Below are 27,444 nucleotides of genomic sequence, written 5' to 3' on the forward strand. Positions count from 1 at the left end.
GTGGTTAGTGCCTGGGGCAAAACACTGCACCTGAGATACAGCTAAGCCACAGGTATCAGAGGTAAAAGTCAAACTATATAGATTTCCAAGAGCAGAATTCTGTCTTAGGGTTTCAAGCTGAGAAGCAGTAAGAGGCGGCCAGTTTCTGAGTGGTCGCTTCACGCAGGGGACTCACAGTGAAAACAACTAGGGGATGTGTCTGGATGGGAGGCAGACAGCCACCAATACTCAATTCCCAAAAGGGTTTATAATTTTTTCTACAAGTTAGAATAAATCCTACAAACAAGGAAAACAAAATCAAAACTTTTCTGAAGGTCTCTAGCAGGCAATGCAATAACTAGTTAACCGTTTTTGGTTTTCTTAAGCTATAACCTTTTACAGGTTATAAGCAAGATTGTCTTCTTTAAGACACAGACCTAATGAGAGTGATTACCAAAGGTCCTAGGAACTAACTGCAGAATTTTCCCTATAAACTGAATCTGGTTACCTGGGGCCCCTGGGACTCCTAAAAGATGAAAACATTAAGGCATCTGCTGCTAACTCCTTAAACTTAGAAAAATATGATATATAGAAACTCCAAGTTACAGATACATCTCAGTTTATAGAATCACATAAAACCAATATCTTAATTTCCAAGAAAGAACCACGAAACTTTAACAACATAGCTGGTGCTGGTGGCACACGCCTTTAAAACCCCCAGCACTCAAGGCAAAGGTGCAGAGGAATCTCGAGTTCAAGGCCAGCCTGGTCTATGGGTGGAGCATGGAGTTGCTACAGCTAGGAGGCTACACAGAAAAACCCTGGCTTGAAAAACCAAAACAAAATGAAACAAAAAACTTTAAAAAAAATTAAAAAATTATAGTACTCTAAAAAACTGTACTCATAGCTTATTGTCAGAAAAATAAATCATTTAAGTGTTCAGATTACCCAACTAAGGCAACACTTTGTCAGTTACTTTTAAAATATTCTTCTACCTCAGGAGTAGTGGTGCAAGGTTCTAATTCCAAACTCTGGAGACAGAGACAGGTGAAACATTGAGTTCCAGACTAGCTGGTCTACAAAACAAAACGTTTCTTTTTCTTTCTTTCTTTCTTTTTCATTTTGTATGAAATGGTTTGAAGAAACAGGTAAGAACAAAGAAACTTAGTGATGGGGCTGGAGAGATGGCTCAGAGGTTAAGAGCATTGCCTGCTCTTCCAAAGGTCCTGAGTTCAATTCCCAGCAACCACATGGTGGCTCACAGCCATCTGTAATGAGATCTGGTGCCCTCTTCTGGCCTGCAGGCATACATGGAGGCTGAACACTGTGTACATAATAAATAAATATTTTTTTAAAAAGAGCTTAAAAATTAAAAAAAGAAACTTAGCGATTTATAGATGTTACTGATGTTACTATCAGACAGAAAGCTGCATGACATCTCACACTACAGTGGCCACCTGCCATCTGTAAAGGAAATGAACACAAAAAAAGTCTCCTGTTTCTTTTCCCCTCAAAGACTTCATAATAAAATTGAGAAGTGGTTTAAAAACAAACCTAAGGTGTTAACTTTGGTTAATTTTAGCTTAAATTTCATATTACCCAAATCACATCATATTATAGCACTTTAAGCTATAGGCCCTCCGTGTTTTACACTATGTTCTGAAAAAGGTACAGCTGCTAACAAGTGATGGTCAGAACACATACAATAACCGAAATCAGAACTGACCTCCAGTGGCTCTGGAGATCTGTTTCTTTTTCCTTCTCTGCATACGACCACAGCCACAGACCACCTATCTTAATGGCATGCTGCTCTACAATCTGTCTGATTGTAGACAGGACAGACTGAAACATTCCCATTCATCTGATCAGGAAATTCTACCACCTACCTACTACAGCGCGACAACTCAACAGAGCATAGAAACTTACCCTTCTGTAAGGTGTTTTGTTTATCGTCTGTCTTCTCTCAGAGAGAACTGTACCAAGGAACTGGAATTTTATCCCAACTCTGGCCAAAAATCACTAGTCTAGGATAATCTTGGATAATGAGAAGGCCACTCAGAAAAACTGTCATCCAAAGAGGAGTACAATACAGGAGCTCAATGACAAACGACACTGCAAAATGACAGTGGGAGCACAGAAGACAGACTCAGTGGTTTTTTAGTCACTAACCAGATTTTGTATTAAAGCCTTATTTCACTTCTAAACACGACTGCCTAGCAAAAGCCTTCCATCTCTCTCACATACTCACAAACTCCTTCTGCCACCTCCCTGAGCTCCTAAACTCTTAAATTTACAAATTGATTGCTTTTCTTTTTCATTCTCTTTTCTTCAGGTCTCTCTCTGTGGCCCCTGGCTGTCCTGGAACTAACTGGCTATGTAGACCAGGGCCTCCAGCTCACAGCTCTCTCTGCCTGAGTTACTAGATTGTTAATACCACTGTCAAACAGTCTTGACTCTGAGGCCTTTTATGGTTTGTATGGTTTTATGGCTTGTAACTCCTTACAGTCTTTTAAATTTTTCATTTTGTTTGTATGTGGAATGTGTGCACATGTATGAGTATGTGCATCTCAGTACCAGCATTCAAATGTAGCACAGGACAATTTTGTGGAACCGGTTCTCTTCTTCCACATATTATGTTGCTTCAATAACGAGCTCAGGCAGACAGTCTTGTGAAGCAGTCGGTTCCTTACACTCTTTTGGGCCATAATTTTTTTTTCTTTATAATCCTCAAAACATGAGCACACAAAAAATACAAAATAAATCACCATGCTAGTTCTTTGGTAATGAGACTCACTAGAATGTTTCAGGAAGATGGCCTTCTCCCTACAGAAACAGGAAGCCAAGCACAACCAACTATTAGCAGGTTCAAGTGCAATCCCACACAAGGATTGCATTGATTTCAAGAGCCAAGTTGGGGTTTCTCACAGTACTTACATTGAAACAACTACTCATAAGTATACACTGGGCAAGTGTTTCCCTTTAACCTTCAATTTGTGTTTTTGCATGCATTCTTTTGCTTCCTCAGTGTGAGTAGAAAGGACAGAAACAGGACCTTGCAGTTAATTCATGATGCGGATCCTTGTGAAATTGGGATGTAGCTCAGTTGGTAACTACTTGCCTAGCACGAATGAGTAAAACTCTAGGTCTAATCTCAGCACTTGGTGAACTAAAGGCAATGCATGTGCCTGTACTCACTAAAGAGGAATGGGTAAGATCAGGGGTTCAAAGTCGGTCTTAGCTACGTGAAGAAAATCCGGATGGCCCTATCAACTATTTTAACTTCTTCTGCTAACAGTTTTATTTCACACTTTAAGAGGGAGTAGTGTTGCAGGCTTGCCACCCTAGCATCTAGCAGACAGGAAGACAGTGAGTTCAAGGTCAACCTGAAATCATAATGTACTCCAGGTCAATCTGGATGCTATAATGAGATCTTGTCTCAGAAAGACAAGTATGATGCTCCATACTATAAACACGATGGGACATCAGGAAAGCTAGTAGACAGGAGTCCTCCAGTAGTCCCTTCTCCTACCCAACATAAGATAAACTGAAAAGCTGCCATCACATTAATCACACAGTATTTACCACTGGGCAGAAGCTATGTGCCAGAGGTGCTTTAGGCACCAGAGGACAAAGGTTAGTGTGACATGGTCCTCTCTCTGAAAGTTCAGTGAGTGGGCTCAGTTTTTACACAAGAAATGGAAGGGGTGATTGCAGGCAGGACCACAAGTATTAAAAATAAAAAGACCACCATCAGGAGTGAGCAGAAAACCCTTTATAGCAAATGCAGCTTGAGCCAGCCCCCTCGAGTGACACAATTTTCTAGGAAATAAGCATGTACAAGAAAGCAGAACTATATGGCCTTATAGGCAGAGTTTAATTTTTTAAATTTTATTACAAAAAATTTAAACATGCACAAATCAACTGAATAAAATAACACGTGAGATCACAGCATTTACCAATCTTGTTTTATATGTAACTTACACGTCACATCATATAAGCCTATTTTCAAATAGTGTATTCCTTCTGTACTCTTTCTCAGACAAATGCACAGATCATAGTAGATTTTTCCATAAATGTAGAATACAAATAGTCAAACGCAATTTTGTTTTCAAAAAATCATTTTTTACGTATTTGTATAATCCAAGAATGACAAAAGATACTGCAAAAGACAGAAAACCCCAAATTCAGCTTCCATGTACGCACAGAATCCCACCAACACATGGGTATTTCTGTGAGATGTGTAAGGTGGCAAGAGAACCCACAGGCCTCACACTCGGGGCGCTCCACTCAGCCTCCTCAGCATGTTTCTTCCTCTGAAAATAGGGACGATCTTCCCACCTTAGAGACAGGAGGGAAGTGAACTGCTGCATGCTAAACACTGTATGTTTAGTTTTTTGTCCCCTGGTTGGGAAGAATCACAAAACGGAGTAGAAGCCTAACTTCCCTATGCTCTCTCAAGATGCTGTGAACTGTCCGCACCTGAAAACATGCTAGAAAGGAGAGGCTGAGCATCCTGATGGCCAGGCAAATCATCAGAGCTGAGACCTAAGCGAGTATTTCAAGAGACTATGTCTTGTAGATAAAGGCTCAGCCTTCACAAAGTAACCAGTAGCGCCTATGAGCAGCAAAGGAAGACACTTCAACTTTCTGTGTTTATAGGCAGGGTTAGCTCAAACTGGGATTCCAAGTGTGTGCCACCATGCACTGCAGCTTCCCTATTTCCTGACCATCATGTTATTTTTTCAACAAACCCACTACCTTTTCACAAAATAATCAAAAAAACAAACAAAAAATCACAAGAAGGCAACCATAAGGGTTCATGGTGCAGGACCCCTCACCAGCAGCATCGCTATCTATCCCTGATCACCTTCACTTCCTAATCCACCCTCAGGAGAGCAAACTGTAGCCCTGTGTCCCACACCATCAGCCCTTACTGCTGCCCCAACTATCAATTAGTCTGTCCTTTTAAAACACAACTGCAATCAACCAAAACCTAACTTCGCTTTTAGTTATCCCCTCTCTCTCTCGGCCCCTTCTTTCTGAGGCTGCATATGCATCGCTGAAGTTTGCATTATTAAATATCTTCAATCCTGGTGAGTTCCTGACTTACTTAAAGCCATTTCTTGTTCTCATATATAACCCGTTTCTTTCATGGTCTCCCTATGACGAGCATTATAATTTTGACACTTGACAGTTTGTTCTGTGCTTTGTGAAGGTGCCCATTTAATCCGCACAGGCTGTAGAAAAGGCAATTCTTGTACTTTAGATACTTGAAAAGTGAGGAAGGACTCACTTTTCCAATGACCAAACGAAGTGAACCTTCAACTCTGCTCCAGGGAAAGTCTACAGCTCTGTACAGACCACAAGTGCTCCAAACCACCTCCAGCCTCTCCAGACTGCAGCCAGGCTTCCCGCCCCACACCTACCATCCAACTCTTTCCTCACCCCCAAGCCACTACTTGCTCTCAACTACACCATCTCCACTCGTCCCGAATATAACCAACCTCCCTCACTGCAAACACTCCACACCTCTGCACTTCTCACCCCTCATTCCCCCAAAAAACTTGGCACTCCCTCGTCAGGACACATTTGTCACCCCGGTAAACTCCAAGCCTGTGTTTCAGTCCCTGAACGTGCTGAAAAGTCCCACAGGAAGGGACTTAACTTCCATACCCTCCCCATCACGGTAATCGACATGGAACAGGAGCACACTTCGAATCCCTCCAGCAGAGTACCAACCCTTACAAAGACTGCCCATGCCCCACTGCTACCAACGACTTCCTTTCCAGAATGTGGTCATCCGAACAGACTCCCCTCCGCGGTGCAAGGCTCTCTCCGCGCAGGGCCTCTGCCCACCGTGGAGGCGGCCGCTCCCCCTACCACCACTAGCAAGTTGTGCCTCTTACCACCTGTTCTCGCCAGAGTGGGGTACATCTTTACCCGGGCCCGCCTCTGCCCACCCTCTCCAGTCCCTCCGGCCCGCCAACACCCGCGCCCAGTCGGTTCCGCCGTGCCGCTCGGATGCCCGGCCCTCCCCCGGGCCCCGAGGACGCCCGCCGCCCGCACCCCGACCCCGCACGCACCTGCGGCCCGGCCCCCCCAAGCCCGCACTCACCACGAATAGGTCTGCTCCGCCATGGTGGTGCCTCTCTCGGGGCTCCGCGGCTCGCTCGGCCGGCGGCAGAGGGCGCGGCCGGGGGCCCGGCGGCTCGCTCGCACGGCGGACGGGCACTCGGGCTCCGACGGGACTCCGACGGGCCCCGCTCCCTGGGCCCCGGCGCGGGCCGGGCTCCGCGCTCGGCCTCGTCAGCCGCGGCGGCGGCGGCGGCTCCGCTGCGGCTCCAAACCCAACATGGCGGCGGCGGCGGCGCGGAGAACAAGGGCCCGGGGCGGGCGAACGGCAGCTCGGGCCCGCGCTCAGTGTGCGCCGGGCCGCGGGAGCGCCGCGCTCGGGCGGCGGCGGCGGCGGCCGGGGGACATGGCCGGCGGCGGCGGCAACGGCTGAGGGGGGCGCTAGGCGGTGAGGCGAGGCCGCTCGGAGCACACCCGCCGAGGGAGGAGGGAACGGGCGGGGGAGAGCCCGGGCCGCGCGTCACGTGCCCAAAACACGCTCACGTGACCCTCGCGCCCCGCCCCTCGCGCGCGGCCCATGCGCGGAGCGCTCGGCCGAGCTCGAGGCCACCGTTGGCGGCTGCCGCGTGCTAGGCCCTGGTGCGCGTCGTTCGGCTGCCACTCAACTGTCAGCCTTCCATCAGCAGTCCGTTGGCCTGGGTCCTCAACTGCCAGTCAGCTGTCATGGGGTGGGCCGCGCGCTGCGTTCCCTCGTGGGTTTCGGCCAATATCCCACGCGGTGCCTGGTGCCAAGTCAAATGCTACATGCTTGTCTTCATAGAATCGACCAGCAAAGCCTTGTTGGGTGACAACTAGGAGTCAGCTCCTTCACCTGGGCCTTTGTCCTTGCAGATACATTCTCAGGGAAGAGGCATGAGTTGTTCAAGCCGACCAAAGCACGAACGTTATTTCAGAGTTATGAAGCTATTACTAGAATAAGGGTACAGAGACTAAAGGAGGGGTGCAGGCTACCTAGGTAGGATGGTTGGGCATTGCTCAGTTGGTAGAGTGCTATGTGAGACCCTGTCTGGAAAAAAAAAAAAAAAAAAAAAACGCCAGGTCTAGTGATGCAAGCCTTTAATCCCAACAGAGTCAGGTTGGGGCAGGGGTGGGAAGTGGGGGGGGGGGAGATGCTGATAGATCTCTTACACACTTCAAAGCCGGCCAAGACTACATAGAGGCACACATTAGCAAATAAATAGGTAAATAGATGAATGAATAAGAAAGACAAGGAGAAAAGTGAAAACCAGTATGTCTAAATAGAAGGGTGTCTGAGAAAGCTACATAGTATGTTTCTGATCACATGGCATTCTGGAAAAATAACTATGGAAACAGTAAAAGAGTCACTGGTCATCAGAGGCCAAAGAGACAAATAGAGAATTTTTACAGCAACAAAACTAATCCCAGAACTGCAGAAGTGGAGGTCATTCTCAGCTGTACAGGGAATTTGACTTGCAGAGTTTGACAGAGTTTAAGGCCAGGCTCATCAAATGAAGCCTTGTTAAAGAAGAAAGAAACCGCCACAGATATAAACTTAACAGATCAGACAGCAACCTCAGGAGCACCTAGGCCTTAGGAAAAATGGGATGGTGCAATGAACTGAACCCCCACCCACCCACTTCCCCTTGGGTTAACCAACAGAAACATTTTGGCAAGATTGTGGCACTGAACAAGACCCAGAAATGGGAATGTCAGGGCTGAGCCTGGAGCCAGGCAGGGGAAAGAAGATTTGTGTTATAGGCTGTTGACCAAAGAGGCTAAAATGGTGGGTGGAGGCCAGGCTTTGAAGGGCCTCCCTAGGACTCCCCGTTGGTTACTGTGCTTGTGAATGAAAGTGGTCGGGCTCCAGAGACATGGTTGGCTAATAAGCATACTACTCTTCCTGTAGGTCCCCTTTCTTTCTCCCTTCACAAAGCAAGGCTCGCACATCCTGGATCCAGGCTCACCCAGTGTTAGGCCAGGCTATAACTCTGCTCTAGTTTCCCAGGGGGGCCCAGGCTTACAGGGAACACCCCGAATCTATCTCCAAAAAGATCACTTGGACATTACCCATACAGCTGCTGCTTGCCTGTTCCCCAAGGGGAAGCCTTTCATAAGATGGCCAAGTACACAGTTTCTGCAAGCTTTCCCCTTTCCTCCTTTCCCCCAATATCAGACACTAGGACCAGCCTGGGTCTAGGTGACCCCTCCTGAGAGTCAGCAGAGAGAAAACCCAAGAAAAGTTGTCAGGAGGGTTTAATCGAAGGCCTCAATAAAATCACCTTTCTAACCACTCAGAAAGGGACCAGCCTTCAAGGATCTGCTAAGCCATAAACCCCATAGGTGGCATGGGGAGACAAAACAGCAAAGAGCCCAAATTCTTGACATTCATGGAACTCTTACGACTCTTGTGACCTTAAGTATGGCACAGTCCTTCTGAGTCTCCAAGCTGAGCAAGTGAGGTTTCAGATCCCATGGGAAAGGCCCCAAGTCATAAGCAGGAGTGGCTGTGGGAGGTGCCCAAGCGCTTTCTCAGGGGAGCTAAGAACAAAACAAACCAGACATGTCGCTAATGAAACAAAAAGACAAGCGGGTGCTCCGGGCAATTCTCCTAGGCTTTGATTCCCGGTGAGTCACAGGAGGTTAAGCCAAGTGAGAAGCTAGTATGAGGTGAACCAAACAGGAGTGGCGGAGAAAACGTCACCTTACTAAGAGAAGACTGTGCTGCCCAGTGGGGAAATAGAAAAGGAGGGAAATGGGGCTTGATGGAGGTGCAGGACAGAGATCTAAACCAGAGGCTCCAAAGTGAAGTCTATGGCAAGTACCAAATAGCACTTGCTGGGCTAGGAAGCTCATCCAGAAACCCTGTGAGCATGGTCCTTAGAGATGAGGAGAGCCTGGAGCCTCGTGACTTGAGTATCTATAAGGCTAAGACTTTGAGAATGTGGAAGGCATCTCTGGGTCACCATCAAGATCTCCACAGACTTGCAATCCTCTGGGAAGGCCATCTGGGTATAAACTAGAAGCCCAAGCATTGGTTGGAAGCTTCCCTGCTTTGTGGCACCAAGGAGTGACTTCCAGTGCCTGTGCCAGCACTTGGCCCCAAGCCGGAGACGCCCCGGGTGTATCCGCGCGTCTTTGAGCCTCAGCCCGGGAGTCAGGTGTGTTTGGCAAGGGTTCAGGTGTTGGCTATCCCTCAGGAGGGGTGCTTCACTCTCCTCCAAGCCTACCCCCAAGATGAGAAGGCCATAGCTTGTGTAATATTTGTTGAAAGAGACCATGAAAGTGCCTCTAATTATCCCCATGGTAATTACAGGATGGTTCTATCCACTGAGTGTGTTCAAAGGAGACTTGGAGAGCCTCCCAGGATGCATCATCCGCCTGAGGCACAGACTCCAGGGAGCAAGCATTGCCAGGTCTGGCTTAGGCGTGCTTCTGCAAGGGTCAAGGACTCAGGGCAGACCTGAGCCCTACCTGCCCTCCAAGCCTATCTCTTACTTCTATCTTCCCACTTCCACTGCACCAACAAGCAGGAGACACTTGGTCGTCCCCGGAGACCGGCCTGTCAGTCCCTAGTGGCCCATGTTCTCTTTTGCTTCCATTATCTGTGAAAAAGCCCAGGCAGCTTCCTCATTGTACCCACCTGCAACTTTCTGAAGTTGTTTCCCTCCGTCTGCACACGTGGGTCCTGGAAACCCAACTCAGATTGTCAACACAGGATGGCAAGCTTGGCAGCCGGTGTTTTACCCATGGAACTATCTCACTGGCCCTAAACGTGGAGTGAAGGCATGCAGCTCTGTAGGAGGGCATGTGTTTTGCACACACAAGGCCCTGGGTCCAATCTCTAGTACCAAAAGGAAAACAAGCAAGCATACATACAAACATACAAACATGCATACACACACATACATATATACACACATATACACACATACATGCATGCACATACATACACATACATTCACATATATACACATACATGCATATATATGCAATGTGGAAAGAGAATACTTTCAAGCTACAACAAAAATTAAGGGAAAGTACAGAGCACGCTCTGACACACAACTTCCCCTAATTGATTCGCCAGTAACGATATACGCTTCCCCTCTGTATTGTAAATTCTGTGGGCTAGAACAAGCTTGTCAAGGTGTGTATCTGCCATTACACTGTCATGTGGACCAGTGTTGTCTTAAAAATTCCCAAGTTGGCCGGGCGGTGGTGGCACACGCCTTTAATCCCAGCACTCGGGAGGCAAAGGCAGGCGGATCTCTGAGTTCGAGGCCAGCCTGGTCTACAAGAGCTAGTTCCAGGACAGGCTCTAGAAACTACAGGGAAACCCTGTCTCAAAAATCCAAAAAAAAAAAAAAAATTCCCAAGTTGTTCCCTAGTCAGCTGTCCCCTCAGCCACTGATGACCAGTGATTCTTTTTACTATTTCCATAGTTTAAATTTCTTCTAGAACATCACGTGATTAGAACAATACATGATGTAACTCCCTTAGACAGGCTCTGTATCACTTAGCGACACACTTGTAGCTTTCCTCTGTGTCTCATGTATCCTAGGCAGGATCGAATTTCTGATCCCCCTGCTGGAGCCCTCCTGTCTGCACAGCAGGATTATTTGGAGAGCTAACCCAGCGCTGTATCTACCAACTGCACTACACATCCAGCCCTCTCCAGGACTTGTTAGGGCTTTTTTTAGATTTATTATTTTATCTCTATGGGTGTTTGTTTGAGTGCAAGTAACTGGCCCTTTGCGTCACATATCAGATATTTACATCACAATTCAAAATAGTAGCAAAATTACAGTTAGGAAGTAGTAACAAAAAATGGTTGGGAGTTACCAAAACTTGAGGAACTTCATTCAAGGGTTACCGCCGTAGGAAGTTTGGCTGTGAAATGCCCCATCGGGACTGAGAACTGAACCCGAGTCCTCTGAAATTCATAGCAGCAAGTATGCAGCTGCTGAGCCAACTCTCCAGCCCAGATTTTCTGTTAATCTGAGAGATTTTTGTTGTATAATCCTGTATAAAGCGAGGACTAGGAATGTGGTTTGGGTGGTAAAATGTGAGTGTTTGCCTGACATGAACAAAAGCTTGGGGGTTGATCTCCGTAAAATACCAGCATTTGAGAGGTGGAGGCAGGGGGATCAGAAGTTTAATGCCATCCTCACACACATAGAAAGTTGGAGGCCATCCTGAGCTATATGAGTCCCTGCCAAAAAAAACAAAACAAGGCCCGTGAGATGGCTCAGGAAGTAAAGACACTAACCGCCCGGCCTATGTCCTGAGTTTGCTCCCTGGAGCTCACGAGATAGAGGAGAACTGCCCCAGAAAGACACCCTCTGGCTTCCACATGGGTTCCGGGTCAGGGGCCTAGAGCTTGGATCACAAGCCTGCATCAGCATGCCCAGACACACATCCTCCTTAGTCACCAAGCAATACCCTACGGGATGAAAATCTCAGGGCTTGTTTATATAGCCACTCACTGAAGGGTATCCTGGCTGCTTCCAAGTGTTGGAAATTATGAATAAAATGAGATAAACATTCACAAGCAGACTTTGTCGGGCATATGTGCCATTTATTTGGGGTTTTGCAAACATATTGTTTAATTTCCCAAACACTTATGGCTTTCCCAGATATCTTATTGTTGAATTTTTCAAATTTAACATATTCTGTAAGATTTCAATGTTTTGAAGCTTATTTTTTTTTTTTTTTTTTTTTTGTTGGTTTTTTTTGTTTTTTTGAGACAGGGTTTCCCTGTAGTTTCTAGAGCCTGTCCTGGAACTAGCTCTAGTAGACCAGGCTGGTCTCGAACTCACAGATCCACCTGCCTCTGCCTCCCGAGTGCTGGGATTAAAGGCGTGCGCCACCACTGCCCGGCTTGAAGCTTATTAAGATGTGATTATGACTCAAAGTCTGGTTTATTTTTGCAAATACTCTTTGTTCAGTTAGAATTCAGGTGTTGGTGTCCAAGTAAATTCATTCAAGGTGGTCAGTTGTGTTCATGCACTCTATCTTTACCTACTTTGTGTGTGTGTGTGTGTGTGTGTGTGTGTGTGTGTATGTGTGTGGTAGTAGCAGAGCTGAATTGGTTCTGTTCTCTTAAGATCTTCGTTTTAGCCATATTCTAGCAATGCAACATTTAAAGACTAATTTACTTTTATTTATATATTCATGTGTTTGCTTGAGTTTATGTGCACAATGTGGGTGCAGGAGCCCATAGAGGCCAGAAGAAGGCATCAGATCCCCTGAACCTGGTGGTTGTAAGTCACTATGTGGGGTGCTGGTCTTCTACAAAAGCAGCAATTACTCTTAACTGCTAACACCATCTCTCCAGCTCCCTGAATCAGTTATTAAAAATCAAAAGTAATTTTGTTATTTTAGAGGGCATGAGGCTCACGTGCTTACAGATAAACATAGAGAAACCAGAATTGTTAAACATGCAGGCTTTTCTCATCTGTTTTCCATCCAGAAGGACGGGAGTGGATATGTGACTATCCTGGGAATCTGCTATCTGGGGAGCCAGGCTTCCCTGGACCCCTGTCCTGAGCGTTGTTTCTCAGTCAACAGAACTCACTCCTGTGGAAGTCACAGGTGCTCCACAAAGGCATGTGCTTATAAAGGAGTTTTGATGTAATCGTGCCCTAAACTTTGCTGTGATGGCTTTGCTGTCATGAGGAAACCTTTTCCAAAGTTGTACTGTGCTTAATTACATAAAAATAAACTGCTCAGGCTCGGACTCCAGAAGTTTGAACCAGCCTGCCTAACTAAGTCGTGTTGAACCAGGCTTTCTTCCTGTCTCTCATCTCTGCCAGCAGCGAGCTTGCAGAGCCCCCCCCACATGTTATGACTGTCTACTTCTTCACACACACACACACACACACACACGTTATGACTGTCTACTTCTTCACACACACACTCACACACACATGTTATGTCTGTCTACTTCTTCACACACACACGTTATGACTGTCTACTTCTTCACCCACACACTCACACACACACGTTATGACTACTTCACACACACACACACACGTTATGACTGTCTACTTCTTCACACACACACTCACACACACATGTTATGACTGTCTACTTCTTCACACACACACATGTTATGACTGTCTACTTCACACACACACTCACACACACACGTTATGACGATCTACTTCTTAACACACACACACACACACACACACACACACGTTATGACTGTCTACTTCACACACACACACGTTATGACTGTCTACTTCACACACACACGTTATGACGGTCTACTTCTTCACACACACACTCACATACACACACACACGTTATGACTGTCTATTTATTTTAACTCTATCTAATTTCCTTTATCTAGTTAATACACATTTTTGTATCTGTTTGGTGCTGGGGATTGGACTTAGGTTTGTACACATGCTAGGCAGGTGCTCCACCACTGAGCCACAACCACAGCCCAGACACTGTATGATTAGGTTAAAATACACTTAAAATTATAATATCCTCCTAATTAAGAGCCTTTTTTATCAACTCTCCCCTTTAAAGTTTTTTATCTGATATTAATATATTTTGTCTGAGACAGGGTTTCTCTGCGTAGCCCTGGCTGTCCTGGAACTTGCTCTGTAGACCAGGCTAACCTCGAACTCACAGAGATCCGCCTGCCTCTGCCTCCGCAGAGCTAGGATTACAGGCGGCTCATGCATACCCTCTTTGCCATGGTCCACACACTTTTGTGGCAAATGCCTTATCTGCTGAGCCAGCCTTCCATCTTTTGTTAAATTGTTATTTTCCCTTTGTTTTGCTTTTATAATTTTCTAATGTGTGACTTGAATAGTTTTAGCATTATATTTTAATTCCTTTAATTGACTTTCTTTCTTCCTCTTTCTCCCGTTTTGTTCTCTAAATTGCTTTCTAGTAGCTGCTACAGTAAGAATGAATGTCATGGATTTTTAACTTACTACAATCAACTAAAAAAATTTTAAGGCAGAGTTTCTCTATATAACCCTGGCTATCTTGGAACCCACTCTGTAGACCAGACAGGCTGTCCTTGAACTCTGAGATCCACTTGCTTTTGCCTCCTAGGTGCTGGGATTAAAGGCTTGTGCCACCAGCACCCGGCTTGGTTCCATATTTCCTATGACACAGGTCTTTCTGAAAGCAAGCATCACTAAATGCAGAAAACTTAGTTGAAAGCCCAGCCCTCACCCCTGAGCCAGGGCCCACGCTGGCCTGGAACTCCCCCTGTAACCCAGGCTGGCTTCATCTTCTTTGTCCCCTCCCTTCAGCTTCTCAGTGCTGGGGTCACAGTCACACAGCCCTGCGTCCAGCTCACTGAGCGTTCTTTCCATTTCTAAGGTGAGGAAACGGAGGCCCTGGAAGGTGAAACCCTAAAACCATTGTCTAAGGCCACACAGCTGAGCCCAGGACAGAGAGAGGGTTTGAAACCAGGGAGCTGGCAACTCTACGCTTGCCCTCACTTCCCCACCACACCTTAAGGAGTGGTTTGAAAGGCAGCCTAGATTCCTCTGGAAGATCCTTGGCAGACAAGAGGAAGCGAGAGTCTCCAAAGCCCTATTTAGAGAAGGCTAGGTAAGTCATCAATCATTGGAGAATCCATGAGAGATAGAGATGGCATGCTTCAACTACTCAGGTAATCACTCCACCATAGGGACAGAGAAATCAGCAATTTATTCCGCTTCCCCGGGGCTCAGCCAGGCGGAAACCCCCTCTGGCAAAGGCAGTCTGTCCAGCTGGTAATCCTCCGCTCAAGACTCTGACTCTTCCGTCAGGCTTCACCTAGCAGGTGACGTGAACGCTCAGGTTCTAGAATCACTCCTTGGGTTGTCAAGTCCTGTCTCTTAGTTGTGAGGCCTCAGGAAAGAATGGCTCTTTCTGAGGTCCCTGATTCCTCTCCTAAATGAAGATTAAAAACTGGCACCAACCTCATGGGTCTGTGGTGAGATAATGCAAGTGAGGGATGAGGGGGTGCCCGACACCCCCTTAGCTTCCAGCAGGCTGTGCATACTTATTTTTAAAAAGATTGCTTATGATTATAGAGGTAGGGAATGTGCATGTGAGTGCAGTGACTGTGGAGGCCAGAAGAGGGCGTCAGATAGCCCTGGAGTTGTGAGTCATCTGACACGGGTACTAAGAACCCAACTCTGGTCTTCTGCAAGAGTAGGGTGTGTTCTTAATCACTTAGCCATCTCTGCAGCCTCTAGATTGAAATACTTTTTTTCTTTTTAAAAGACATGTCTCACTGGGCAGTGGTGGCACACGCCTTTAATCCCAGCACACCAGAGGCAGAGGCAGGTGGATCTCTGTGAGTTCAAGGTCAGCCTGGACTACAAGAGCTAGTTTCAGGACAGGCTCCAAAGCTACAGAGAAACCCTGACTAGGAAAAACAAAACCAAACAAATAAATAAAGATGCACCTCACTAAATAGCCCCAGCTTGCTAGGTAGACCATGGTATATGTGTATATACCATGTGTATGCTGGGTGCTCAAGGCAGCCAGAAGAGGATGTTGGATCCTCTGAAACTGGAGTTGTGGATGGTTGTGAGCCACCATGTAGGTGCTAGGAATTGAACTCGGGTCCTCTGCAAGGACAGTCAGTGCTTTATTTTTTTGGTTTTTTTTGAAGACAGGGTTTCTCTGTGGCTTTGGAGCCTGTCCTGGAACTAGCTCTTGTAGACCAGGCTGGCCTCGAACTCACAGAGAACTGCCTGCCTCAGCCTCCAGAGTGCTGGGATTAAAGGCGTGTGCCACCACCGCCCGGCCTTGGTATGTAATTCTTAGCATAGTCGCCCTCCAGTTTCCTTCTGTCACGATCTCTGACATATTATCTCAGGTGTCTACAGTCAAATTATACCTATGTTCTCTAAATTACTTCAGAATCCCTTTCCCCATGTTTTCCTTCCCACAGCCTCTACCTTTTAACCCATGCAGCCATTCCTTGGGCTTCCTTCCAAGAACAGGAAACATTTTAGCTACGTATCTATTATTTTTTGAAGTACCAGGGACGGAACCCCAGGCCTTAAACATGCTAGAGAAATACTCTCTCCCTCAGGCCACACTCTTAAAATAAGCAAACCCGTCTCTCGGAATGTGGCCAACAGCGGGGGCTGACTGAGAAGCAAAGGACAATGGCTCTGGGCTCTGATTCTTCTGCATGGACGGGCTCTGTGGGAGCCTTCTCAGCTTGGTCGATCACCTTCCTGGACCTGGGGGGAGTTGGGAGGACCTTGGTCTTAGCATAGAGTGGGGAACCCTGATGGCTCCTTGGCCTTGAGAGGGAGGGAGGGAAGGTATGGGTGGAGGGGAGGGGACGGAAGGGGGAGAAGGAGGGGAGGGAAGGGGGAGGAGGAGGGGAGGGAGGGGGGAGGAGGAGGGAAGGAGATGGAAATTTTTAAATATAAAAAAAATAAACCATGAGAAAAAAAAAAGAAAAGAAAAAAAAATTAAAAAAAAGAAACATTTAAACTGACCCCAAAGTCCCCAGAGAACCTCTGGCAAGTGTTCAGATGCCCCCAGACTCAGATTATGCCCCCCTCTATTAGCTAGAGACCACACAGTCTATGAAAACTGAAGTTGCAAATCCGAATGGGGTATGAAAACTGCAAAACCAGGGGTAAATGTTGATCGTCCCCATTTCTGTTCAGAGATTTAAGAACGGATCACCATTCCCTGTGGAAATCCAATACTGATCCAGGACTGGGGAAGGCAAATGCTTACTGTCTAATTTTTAGAAGCCAGCTGAATGTGGCAGCAGCGGTTAGAAGAGAGGACTTGATTGCCATCCTCAAAGCTTGCCCATCTCACAAGTTTCCCAGAGAAATGGCACATTCTAAGGTGACTAGGCTGGCTCATCTCTTGCAGCTCATCTTGCTGTTTCAGAGATTCAGGGCTGTAGGTTTCAGTGAACACTGGGCTTTCTCAGAATGATGGCATGCCCCTAGGAAGGAAGAAGGAAGCGCCACTGTTTACTGAGCATCCTGCTCATGACAGGTGATGTATATTCTTTTTTGTTTTTGTTTTGTTTTTCAAGACAGGTTTCTCTGTGTAACAGCCCTGGCTGTCCTGGAACTAGCTCTTGTAGACCAGGCTGGCCTCGAACTCACAGAGATCCGCCTGCCTCTGCCTCCCGAGTGCTGGGATTAAAGGCGTGCGCCACCACCGCCCAGCTCTAGACAGGGTTTTACTGTGTAGCCCTGGCTATCCTGGAACTTGCTGTGAAGACCAGATTGACCTTAAACTCACAGAGATCCACCTGTCTCTGAATCCAGAGTGCTGGGATTAATCAAAGGCATGCGCCACCACTGCCTGGCATGGTACAATTATATTTTAATTAAATAAAAATAAACACACAAAGGAAAATCCTTAGCAATTCTGTGAAGCTGAAATTTCATCCTCTTTTTCCATCATAGGAAACTAAAATATGAAGAAAGCAGTGGCCAAAGACAGACAAATAAGAGATGGGCAGTGGATCCAAGTTTTGAATCCAGCAACACGCGGCCATTCAGGAAGTCGCGGAAGGGTCCAGGGACTGTGAGAGGAGAAATGGAATAGAAGGGAAAGAGCTTTTCTGTGGGAGGAAAGGGCAAAGGCAATGAGCATACAGCACAGGATTGCTGTCAGTCAGCCACCCTAGAGAATAAGTGTCTTGGATGCTGCCAAATGACCTCGGGCCACTGCCTCCGAGAGCACTGTTATCAGTCATGTCCTCAGGGCCACACCCCTTTCCCACAGGAAGAGGCAGAAATGAACCCCCAACTCCACCAGAGCCACTTCAGAACACGTAGTGTAGAGAGGGCCAGAGGCTGCCCCAGAGACGGCAATCATCTGCCTTGCTGAGCATCTGGTGTTCCAACCTGCTCCTGGAGACTTTGAGCCGGCGCTGGGACAGGAGGCTGGCTCACTCACACACACACGGTGAGTCACAGATCACCACTCCCAGGAGCCTGTGCCTCCCTGGGCAGGTAGGAGCATATCCCAAGTGCTCTTGGCCCCCGTCAGTGCATTAGAGAACAGCCACCCACTCAGCTTCAGTTTGTGGTGAGACTCTCCTAGGGCTGTCTACCTGCAGGAGCCACAGCAAGGACCCAGAGAAGCCATTCTACAGATCTGATTTCTCAGGTGGCACAGAGAACCCCAAGAAGAGAAAGCCTGAGAGTAGGTCCCCAGTCAAAGCCACTGATGTGACCCTTCTTCCCTCTATCCCTGTTCATCTCATGGTGCCATCAGTGATCGAGGCTGGCTGCCTGGCCCACCGCCCCAGCCACCTGAAGTTAACCTTGACCAAGTGATAACTTGCTTATGCTAATTATCCTTGCTAAGGTTGCCCCTTGCTTCTTACTGTTTCGGGGGGTGTGGGGATGTTTTGGTTTGGTTTGGTTTTGGTGGTAAATAGGGTTGAGACAGGGTCTTTTGGCACAGCCCTGGCTGACCTGGAACTCAAATTCACTTGGGCTCAGATGGCAGCTTGTTTGTTTTTGTATTTGTGACAAAGGCTTACAGTGTAGCCCAGGCTGACTTGAAGTTCACTGTGTAATATAGGCTGACCTTAAGCTGGAGGTGGTCCTCCTGCCTCAGCTTCATGAGTACTGGGACTACAGGTATGTACTACCACATCCAGATTCAGATGGCTTCTTAAATCCCCATGCTGCAGGGCCAGTCCTCATGGAGTGCTCCCAAATGGCAGTTCTCCTGAGAGTTTTCTCCACAGGCCTCTTGCTTTTGCCCATCCAATGTTTCCCTGCTTCTGTCAAGCCCACTGGGCTGGTTTGGGCCTGTCTGAATCCCAAATTCAGATACCTGCATAGCATGTCTTTCCTGTTTCCCAAAGCCCAGTAGATCCCATGTGTATCAGAGCATGTGACTGGATATGTCTCATGAGAGGTCCTATCCACCCATCCAGTCTGTATTTCATAAGACAGCTGGGGACTCGGCTGTTCCTGGACCCTAGGACCCCTTCTCAAGAGCACTGTGTGATTAGATTACTCACCTCTGACCCGGATCAAAACAAAATCTGACAAACTCAGCATTTAAGAAACGGGGCTGGAGAGAGGGCAAGCAGGTAAAGGTGCTTGCCACCAAGGCTAACGACCTGAGTTCTATCCCTGGGACTCACATAGTAGAAAGAGGGAACCAACTTCTGAACATTGCTCTCTGACTTTGTGGCGTGTATGCCCACACGTGCACAACAAATACGTGTAATAAAAAAAAATAAAGTTTTCTGAGCCCTGGCTATGAGCCAAACATCTTGATGGGTTCCCCAAATTAAAGCTCTCAGAATCTCCTACATCTTCAACAAACTTCATGGATGGCTATAATGTATCACGCTGTCCTAACCTACAAACTTCATGATTAGCTATAATGTATCACTCTGTACTGACCTTGTCTCAGTGAAGTTTTGTCCTCTCGTCTGAGGACAGCTTTGTCGTCTGAGGACAGCTTTGTGGAGTCAGTTTCTCCTTTTGTCTGTACTGGGGTTCTTGGAGGCTAGAACTCGGGCTGGCGAGCTTGTAAGGCAAGCTCCTTCAGCTGCTGAGCCATCCCACCATCCCTCAGCCTTATGTTGAGGTAGGGTCTCTCCATCTCTCTGAACCTGGAGTTTGCTGTCTCTGCTAGACTGGGGAGCCTGCAAGCTCCAGGGCTTCCTGTCTCCATCCTCCCAGTGCTGAGGTTAGAAATACACCACCGAGTCTGGCTGGTTTTTTTGTTTTTGTTTTTGTTTTTAAAGACAGGGTGTTGCTAAAATTCCTTCCCTGGGAATGAATCCACCTCCCACCTCATGATCCTAACAACAAACCAAGGTGTTATTCCACAAAGTTCGCTCTGGGGAGCCAGTGCACTTATGGGGCTTACTTACAGAGCAAGGAGGTCATGGGTAGAAATGTGGGTGAACTTAAGGCAGCCACAATGAAAGATGTCTACCCCAGCAGGGATGATGACTCCCCCATGGCTGGGTAAATGGAGCCTTCTCTAACCCCTCTCCATCTCTGGAGGCCACATGTAATTAGGGCAGAATTGCGTGCCACTGTTTGGAGAAGTCATGGGTGCTCAGGTGAGAGTCCCATGACTGCTCCCGCCCCTCCTCCTATGAAGGAGAGCTGACCGTCCACAAGCCCAGCTACTGTATCTTCTGTGAGCAGGCCCAGATGAACTCTGGTCAAGAGTGGGGGCAGAGTAGCTTGGAGGATAGGACTGAACACACGGGGTCTCACGGGTGGCCCTGCTAGACCGGAATTTACTATGTAGACCAGGCTGGTCTCAAACACAAAGAGACCCACCTTTTAAATGTGGGTCCTAGGGATGGAATTCAAGTCCTCTTCCTTGCCAAAAGAGCACATTACCAAGCCATCTCCCCAGACTGAAGTTAGCGATACTTTTTTGTGAACTGTCATGTCCATTCACAGCTAAAGCAACTAAAACTCACAGAAGTTAAAGGACGCACCCAGGTCCCGCAGCTAGGAGGGGACTGCAGAACTTGTGCCGCTTTGCCGGTTCTCAGTGGAAGCCATTAGAAACCAGACAGGGGCTGGAGAGATGGCTCAGCAGTTAAGAGCACTGGCTGCGCTTCCAGAGGACTCAGGTTTGATTCCCAGCACCCACATGATGGCTCCCAACGGCCGTTTTCAGGGAATTCAAAAGCTCTCTTCTGGCCTCCGTGGGCACAGACAGATGTACAGGTAAAATACTCATACACATAAAAGTAAATAAAGACAGACTCCAGGAAATAAGAAAGGCAGCAGAACTTTCCACTCAACCTAAACAAAAGGATGTAAACTCAAGTGCCTCTTAGACCCACAGAGATGACGATGATGTGTGAGGAGAACCAGGTGCAACATGGGAGCAAGTGGAGGCCGTGGCAACAGGACAAGTTACAGCCCATGCAAAAGGGTCTGGGCCACTGGGCTCCAAAGGGGCTCCAAACGAACATTGGAACATGTTTGTTGTGGTCAGTTCTGATTTTTTTTTCATGAAAATTTAGAAATCGGATTTTTTTTTTTTTTCTGGCTGTTCTGGAACTTGCGTGGTAGACCAGGCTTGTCTTGAACTCACAGAAATCTGCTTGCCTCTGCCTCCCAAGTGCTGGGATTAAAGGCATGCGCCGCCGCCACTGCCCGGCTTGGAAATCTTAAACTTTTATATGAGATTTCTAGGTAAAATATATATAACTGGTGCTGGTTACTGGCAAACACATTGGTCCCTGGACAAAAGATGTTCATGAACACTGAAAGAATCTGCTTACAAATCTGAGCTGGTTTGGCCTGGTTTGCTTCTTCTTCTTGTTGCTGTTGTCTTGTTTTTCTGGAGCAAATGAGGTTAAAAAATAAAACAAAACAGAAAACCCAGATTTCTGCAGTAAGGAAGGATCCAGAAAACAGGATGGCCTGTTGAAAGTTTAGTTCATTTCGTGTGTGTGTGTGCACGAGTGTACAACTGTTTACATGTGCACAGGTACTGTGAAGGCTGGAAGAGGGCATCAGCTGCCTGGAGTTGGGGAAGCAGGCAGTTGTGAGCCATCTGACCTGAGGGCTGGTGGCTAAGCACCTGTCCCTCACAAGAACAGCAAGCACTATTAACCACTGAGCCATCTCCAGGCCTGATGTGGTTTTTTTGTTTTTAATCCTGTACTGTGTGTAGGATCTGATCACACACTGCTTCTGTGGCAGGTTGATCAGGTGCAGGGAGACGTGAGACACATAGATGGGAAGATGTTTCCTACTTAAGGAAGTTTTTTCATGGCTGCAGATCACTGTGGGAAGGTTCCAGCCTGCTACAGTCTCCACTTGCCAAAGAGAGAACCTGGTTTTGGGAGCTTAGGCAGAGAGGACCAGTTAAAATAGCTGGGGTCTTAGGGAATTGGGCATTTAAGATCAGAAAATTCACAGAAGCCGAGCAGAGCCAGGTGGTTGCAACCAGAGCTAAATCTTTGCCAGCATTGCCAGGGCGGAAGTTGTACATTGTTCTCCCTGAACAGTCAGACTCAGGGAAGACATGTCTGATAGCTTTGTTTCACAGTATGGAATCAAATCTAATGTTCCGATTGTTTCGATAATTCTTTCCCTAGGAAGACCCAAGCAAGGTCTGCCCCCATCACAAGTTCCAGTTCACTGAGATTCACCCAGGAAACACAGTCAGCTTGTTAGGCTTAGAGATTGTAGTGACAGCAGGAGCATAGGTGATCCCCCACCCAGCAGGGAGGATGGCTTCCCTGTAGTTGTATAGGTAGAGGTCCCTTCTGTTCGCTTGGCCATCTGTGTACTCCAGCCCCTCCCTGAGACCTTGGAAGACCCGTGGATTTAGGACAGAACTGCTTGCAAAAAGCTGGAAGTGGAAGCCTTGGCTACTCAGTGACTCTTTCTGCCCTGCTTCTATGAAGGAAGGTCAACCTCCCACAGGCCCAATTGTGATGGACTCTCAGGCAGATAGAAGCTGCTCTGCTCTGAGGACTGGGCTTTCCAACAGCTCCAAGCATGTACATGATATTCAGATGCAAGGGTCTCCCATCACTACTTAGTATTAGTACTGAGCACTCATTCACAGGCCAGGACAGAAGGAACCTTAGATAGTGTCCTCTGTGTGTGTGTGTGTGTGTGTGTGTGTGTGTGTGTACATGTATATATATACACATATATACATGTATATATACATATATATATATATATATAATTTGTTTTTATGTTCATTGGTGTTTTCTCTGCAAGCATGTCTGTGTGAGGGTGTCAGAAACCCAGGAACTGGAGTTACAAACAGCTGTGAGCTGCCATGTGGGTGCTGGAAATTGAACGCAGGTCCTCTGGTAGAGCAGCCAATGAGCCATCTTTCTAGCCCTCTTCCTTCCTTCCTTCCTTCCTTCCTTCCTTCCTCCCTCCCTTCCTTCCTTTTTTGCCTTTTGGGAAAGGGTTTCTGTGTAGCTTTGGAGCCTGTCCTGGAACTCATTCTGTAGACCAGGATGGCCTCGAACTCACAGAGATCCATTTGCCTCCGCCTCCCAAGTGCTGGGATTAAAGGTGTGCGCTGCCACTGCCCAGCACTCTTTCTTGTTTTGTTTTTCATGATTTTCAGAATGTGAGGCTCAGGAAAAAGGAACCTAGACTCTGTAACCCAGGGTTGTTTGTTTGTTTGTTGGTGTGTATGTGTGTAACCTGGAACTCATGGCTTTCCTGCTGCTGTCTCCCCAGTGTTAGGATTAGAGATGAGTGATCCACACCAGGCCCTGATTTTGGTTTTCTATCCAACTGTAAGGTGCTTCAGGACTCATGAGTGGAGAGAGAAATTGTAGATGGAACCGCGCGCTGTGTCCCGCCACCTGGCTAGCTTTACCCAAAATAATTACACGGAAACTGTATTCTTTTTTTTTTTTTTTTTTTTTTTTTTTTTTTTTTGGTTTTTCAAGACAGGGTTTCTCTGCAGCTTTAGAGCCTGTCCTGGAGCTAGCTCTTGTAGACCAGGCTGGTCTCGAACTCACAGAGATCCGCCTGCCTCTGCCTCCCAAGTGCTGGGATTAAAGGCGTGTGCCACCACCGCCCGGCGGAAACTGTATTCTTTTAAACACTGCCTGGCCCATTAGTTTCAGCCTCTTACTGGCTAATTAACACATATTTAGTAATCTGTGTAGCACCATGAGGGGTGGCTTACCAGGAGAGATCTTAACCTGCGTCTGTCTTGGAGAGGAGAAGCATGGCGACTGACTATGGCAACTGCCTGAAGCGTCTGCCTTCTCTCTCCCAGAATTCTGTTCTGTCTACTCCGCCTACCTAATTTTCTGTCCTATTAAAGGGCCAAGGCAGTTTCTTTATTAACCAATGAAAGTAACACATAGACAGATGACTCTCCTCCATCAAGAAATGGGACGGATGCCAGCAGAGGTGCCCTTTGCTGGAGATGGAGGGACATCTAAAGGACTGGGCCCTAGGGATGGGCCATAGAGGAATTTGAATGATAATCAAGTTCAGATCAATCTATAGCTTTGGTGGATATGTACCGTATCATATGGTCTATGTGTGTACATGCAGGTGTATATGGTGTATGTGTGTATATGCAAGTGTGTATGGGCCCACACACACGGATGAAGACTAGAGGTCAACATGGAAAATCTTCCTCTGTTGTTTTCCACCTGTTTTTTTAATTTAAAATTTGTGTGTGTGTCTGTGTGTATGTGTATTTGTGTCTCTCTGTGTGCATGTGTGTATGTGTATGCATGTGTATATGTGTGCATTCATGTGTATATGTGTGTCCATGTTTATGTGTGTATGACTGTGTGTTTATGTGTGTATGAATGTATATGTGTATGCATGTGTATATGTATATGTGTGTGTACATTCATGTACATATTATGTGTGTGCACATGTCAGAGGTCAATGTCAGAAATCTGCTATTGATCTCTAACACATATTTTTTTTATTTATCTATTATGTATACAATATTCTGTCTGTGTGTATGCCTGCAGGCCAGAAGAGGGCACCAGACCCCATTACAGATGGTTGTGAGCCACCATGTGGTTGCTGGGAATTGAACTCAGGACCTTTGGAAGAGCAGGCAATGCTCTTAACCTCTGAGCCATCTCTCCAGCCCCCCAACACATATTTTTGAGACAAAATCTCACTAACCTAGAACTCACTGAGTGAGACGACTGGCCAGCGAGCTCCTGGGATCTGCATGTTAACCACTCTCCAGGGCTAGACTTAAAGACACACACGACCATGCCCTACTGTAGCACAATTAGTAAAAACCCAGAAGATATATTCAACCTGAATGTCAGAAAACCTAAACCGCCAGCCACTGGTGATCCTTCCTTCAGAAATCTCAAAACGAGACTGAGAGGTGTCTTTTCCCATCTTATATTCCTCTCTGGTGCTGGAATTAAGGGCTTGTACCACTACTGCCCGGATTCTATGAAAACTAGTTTGGTTACTGGGATTAAAGGTGTGTGTCACCTGGTGACTAATTACTAACCGGTATTTCCTTATTATCCTAAACAGTTGGCAATAATAACTTTCAAAGGCAAGAAATTTCCATTACTTTGTTAAATGAGCTGTATAAGTGCAATAACTCAAACGAGATTAGAAACAAATGTATAGTAGGCTAAAACAAAATCTCAAATTCATATCAATATATAAAATTTGTATATAATATACAAAAGTCCAATCAAATGTAAAACATTTAAAACTAGTAATTTCTTTCTAAAAGTAAACTCAATAATCTTTTTATCTTATTATATCTATATCCTCCCTTCTTTCTTTTCAGAGTAGATTCAATAATCTACCCTTTTATCTTATCATATCTATAGCTCCCCTTTTTCTTTTCAAAACAAGAAACTTGAATCTAATTTCTTTTGTTTAGCTTTTTTTCCTGACTATTACCAATAATAACTTGTAACCTATCCCCCTAAACAATGACAAATAGTCATAAGACATTGAACAACCAAAAACCACCCACCCTACCTCTTGGGAATGTGGATGTCATATTCTTAAATTTACTTCCTGCTGTCTGTGGGTGACAGTACCTTTAGGGGATCCTTAAAAGAAAAAAAATTGTCAAGTCCTGGGAGAGGTGGCTGTATCATTTGTTGTCCAGTCTCTGTGTAATGGGAAAGTGCAGGGCTTGTCTCAAGTCCTGACTAGATTAGTCTATAAGGCTGGATCATCTCAGCTAGCCACCTCAAAATTATTCTAAGAAGTTTATAGTCTAAAGCCTATTTTTAAAAGGTGCTATCAGCTGAATGGCATCATATGAACCAGGTGGAATCATTGTTGTGGGGCCCCACCTTCTCCCTGGAAACTTCAGAAATTACTGTAGGAAAAATATGTAGTTCCCTGTGGAAACTTAAACATAATTCATAACAAAATGGAAAGTCTGAATTTTAATAGATATGAATCCAAGGAAAGGCACCATAGAGACAAAAATAGGTATGGGGAGAAGTAGAATTTTTGAAAGCAGAGTTTTGATAACCTTAGTCCCTAGATTTTATCTTCCCTCTATCCCACACCAGGTGGCTCTTTTGATATGAGATGGAAACTCTGAATTTTTCTTTTAACAAATATGCTTGGATTTAGAGGAGGAGAGCCACAGTCCAGCTCCAAAGCCAGCTTTGATTTTTAAATGAGTTGGGACTACCAAGAAGAAAGGAGATATGCATGTTTAAGAAATGAGATTTTACCCTGTAGAGAATATTGCTATCAGATTTTTCTTTGCTTGGTGATTCTTTCTTGATAGCTATCTTTTCTTCTTTAGGCTTCTAGATGTCCTAGGTCTAGGACATTTTGAGGGTGAATATTTTCCTGCAAAGACAAGAACAGAACAGTGCCACAACCCTTATGAGGTTTCCTTACAACTTGTAGGATTGTCACCTCTGTGGATGAGCTGTCATTTCTCTTTATCAAGAGGCTTCTCCTTTTCAAACCAAATCTTGGTTAATTTTGATGGTATCCATAGCTTTTCTTCTCTTGCAGAAACAAGAGCGAACCCCCTTCCCCAATGTAGCACATCTCCTGGTTTCTATTCTGAGGTCAGCACATCCTTGAAGTACACCAGCTGATTAAATTCAGAAGGTTTTTCTATTGTCCAGTGTCTCTCTGCAGCTGTTGTTCCTTTCTCATTAGCATTAAGAAAATTTAAGGCTAATAAAGCATTATGCAATCTATTTCTGGGAGTATTTATCATCCCTTTTTGTTTATTTAACATATCCTTTATAGTTCGATTTGATCTTTCCATAACTGTGTGTCCTGTAGGATTGTGTGGTATACCTGTAATATGCTTTATATTATAATCAGCAAAAAACTGTTTCATTTTCTTAGACTATTTTAATGCAGGTATACCATGATGGCCATAACTTCTAATAAATGCATGATTACTGAATCAGCCTTTTCTGAGCTCAAAGCAGTTGCCCACTGAAACCCTGAATACATATCAATCATGTGGTGTATATATTTTAATTGTCCAAATTCTACAAAAGGGAACCCAGCCATCTGCCAGATTTCATTCCTTTGGGTTACTTCCTGCAGGTAGTGGTGTTTGGTTGTATAAAGAACAAGTAGGACATCTTATAATTTCCCTGACTTGTTGCTACGTGATGCAAAAGCCCCTTTTTAAACCGTTGCTACTGACATGATGCTTTTTGTGAAATTCTGAGGCCTTCAGCACATTTCCAATCAATAATTGATCTATTTCTGCATTATTTCTATTTTTATTATTTTTATTATTTCTATTTTTATTATTTCTATTATTTCATAATTATCTGTTTCTGTGCTAGAGGACCTGGCAGACCCATACAGGATCAGATGTGTACTATGTATATGGGATGATTCCTATTCCTGATTATATGTTGTACTAAATAAATAAATAAGTCAATTCTGTATCATCTGGTATAAA

The 27,444-nt window shown here is 45.9% G+C and overlaps 1 protein-coding gene across 1 annotated transcript in view; it reads right to left on the reverse strand.

Moving 5' to 3' along the window:
* Window positions 1-6,238, reverse strand: part of Sppl3 (signal peptide peptidase like 3) — a 102,511-nt gene extending 96,273 nt beyond the window's left edge. Inside the window, exon 1 of the mRNA XM_038344539.2 lies at window positions 6,095-6,238. Coding sequence (XP_038200467.2) covers window positions 6,095-6,117 — 23 coding nt within the window. The 5' untranslated portion in view covers window positions 6,118-6,238. The remainder of the gene's footprint in view (window positions 1-6,094) is intronic.
* Between the last annotated feature and the right edge of the window lie 21,206 nt (window positions 6,239-27,444).

Source organism: Arvicola amphibius, chromosome 10, assembly GCF_903992535.2.
Source record: "Arvicola amphibius chromosome 10, mArvAmp1.2, whole genome shotgun sequence".
Lineage (NCBI taxonomy): Eukaryota > Metazoa > Chordata > Mammalia > Rodentia > Cricetidae > Arvicola > Arvicola amphibius.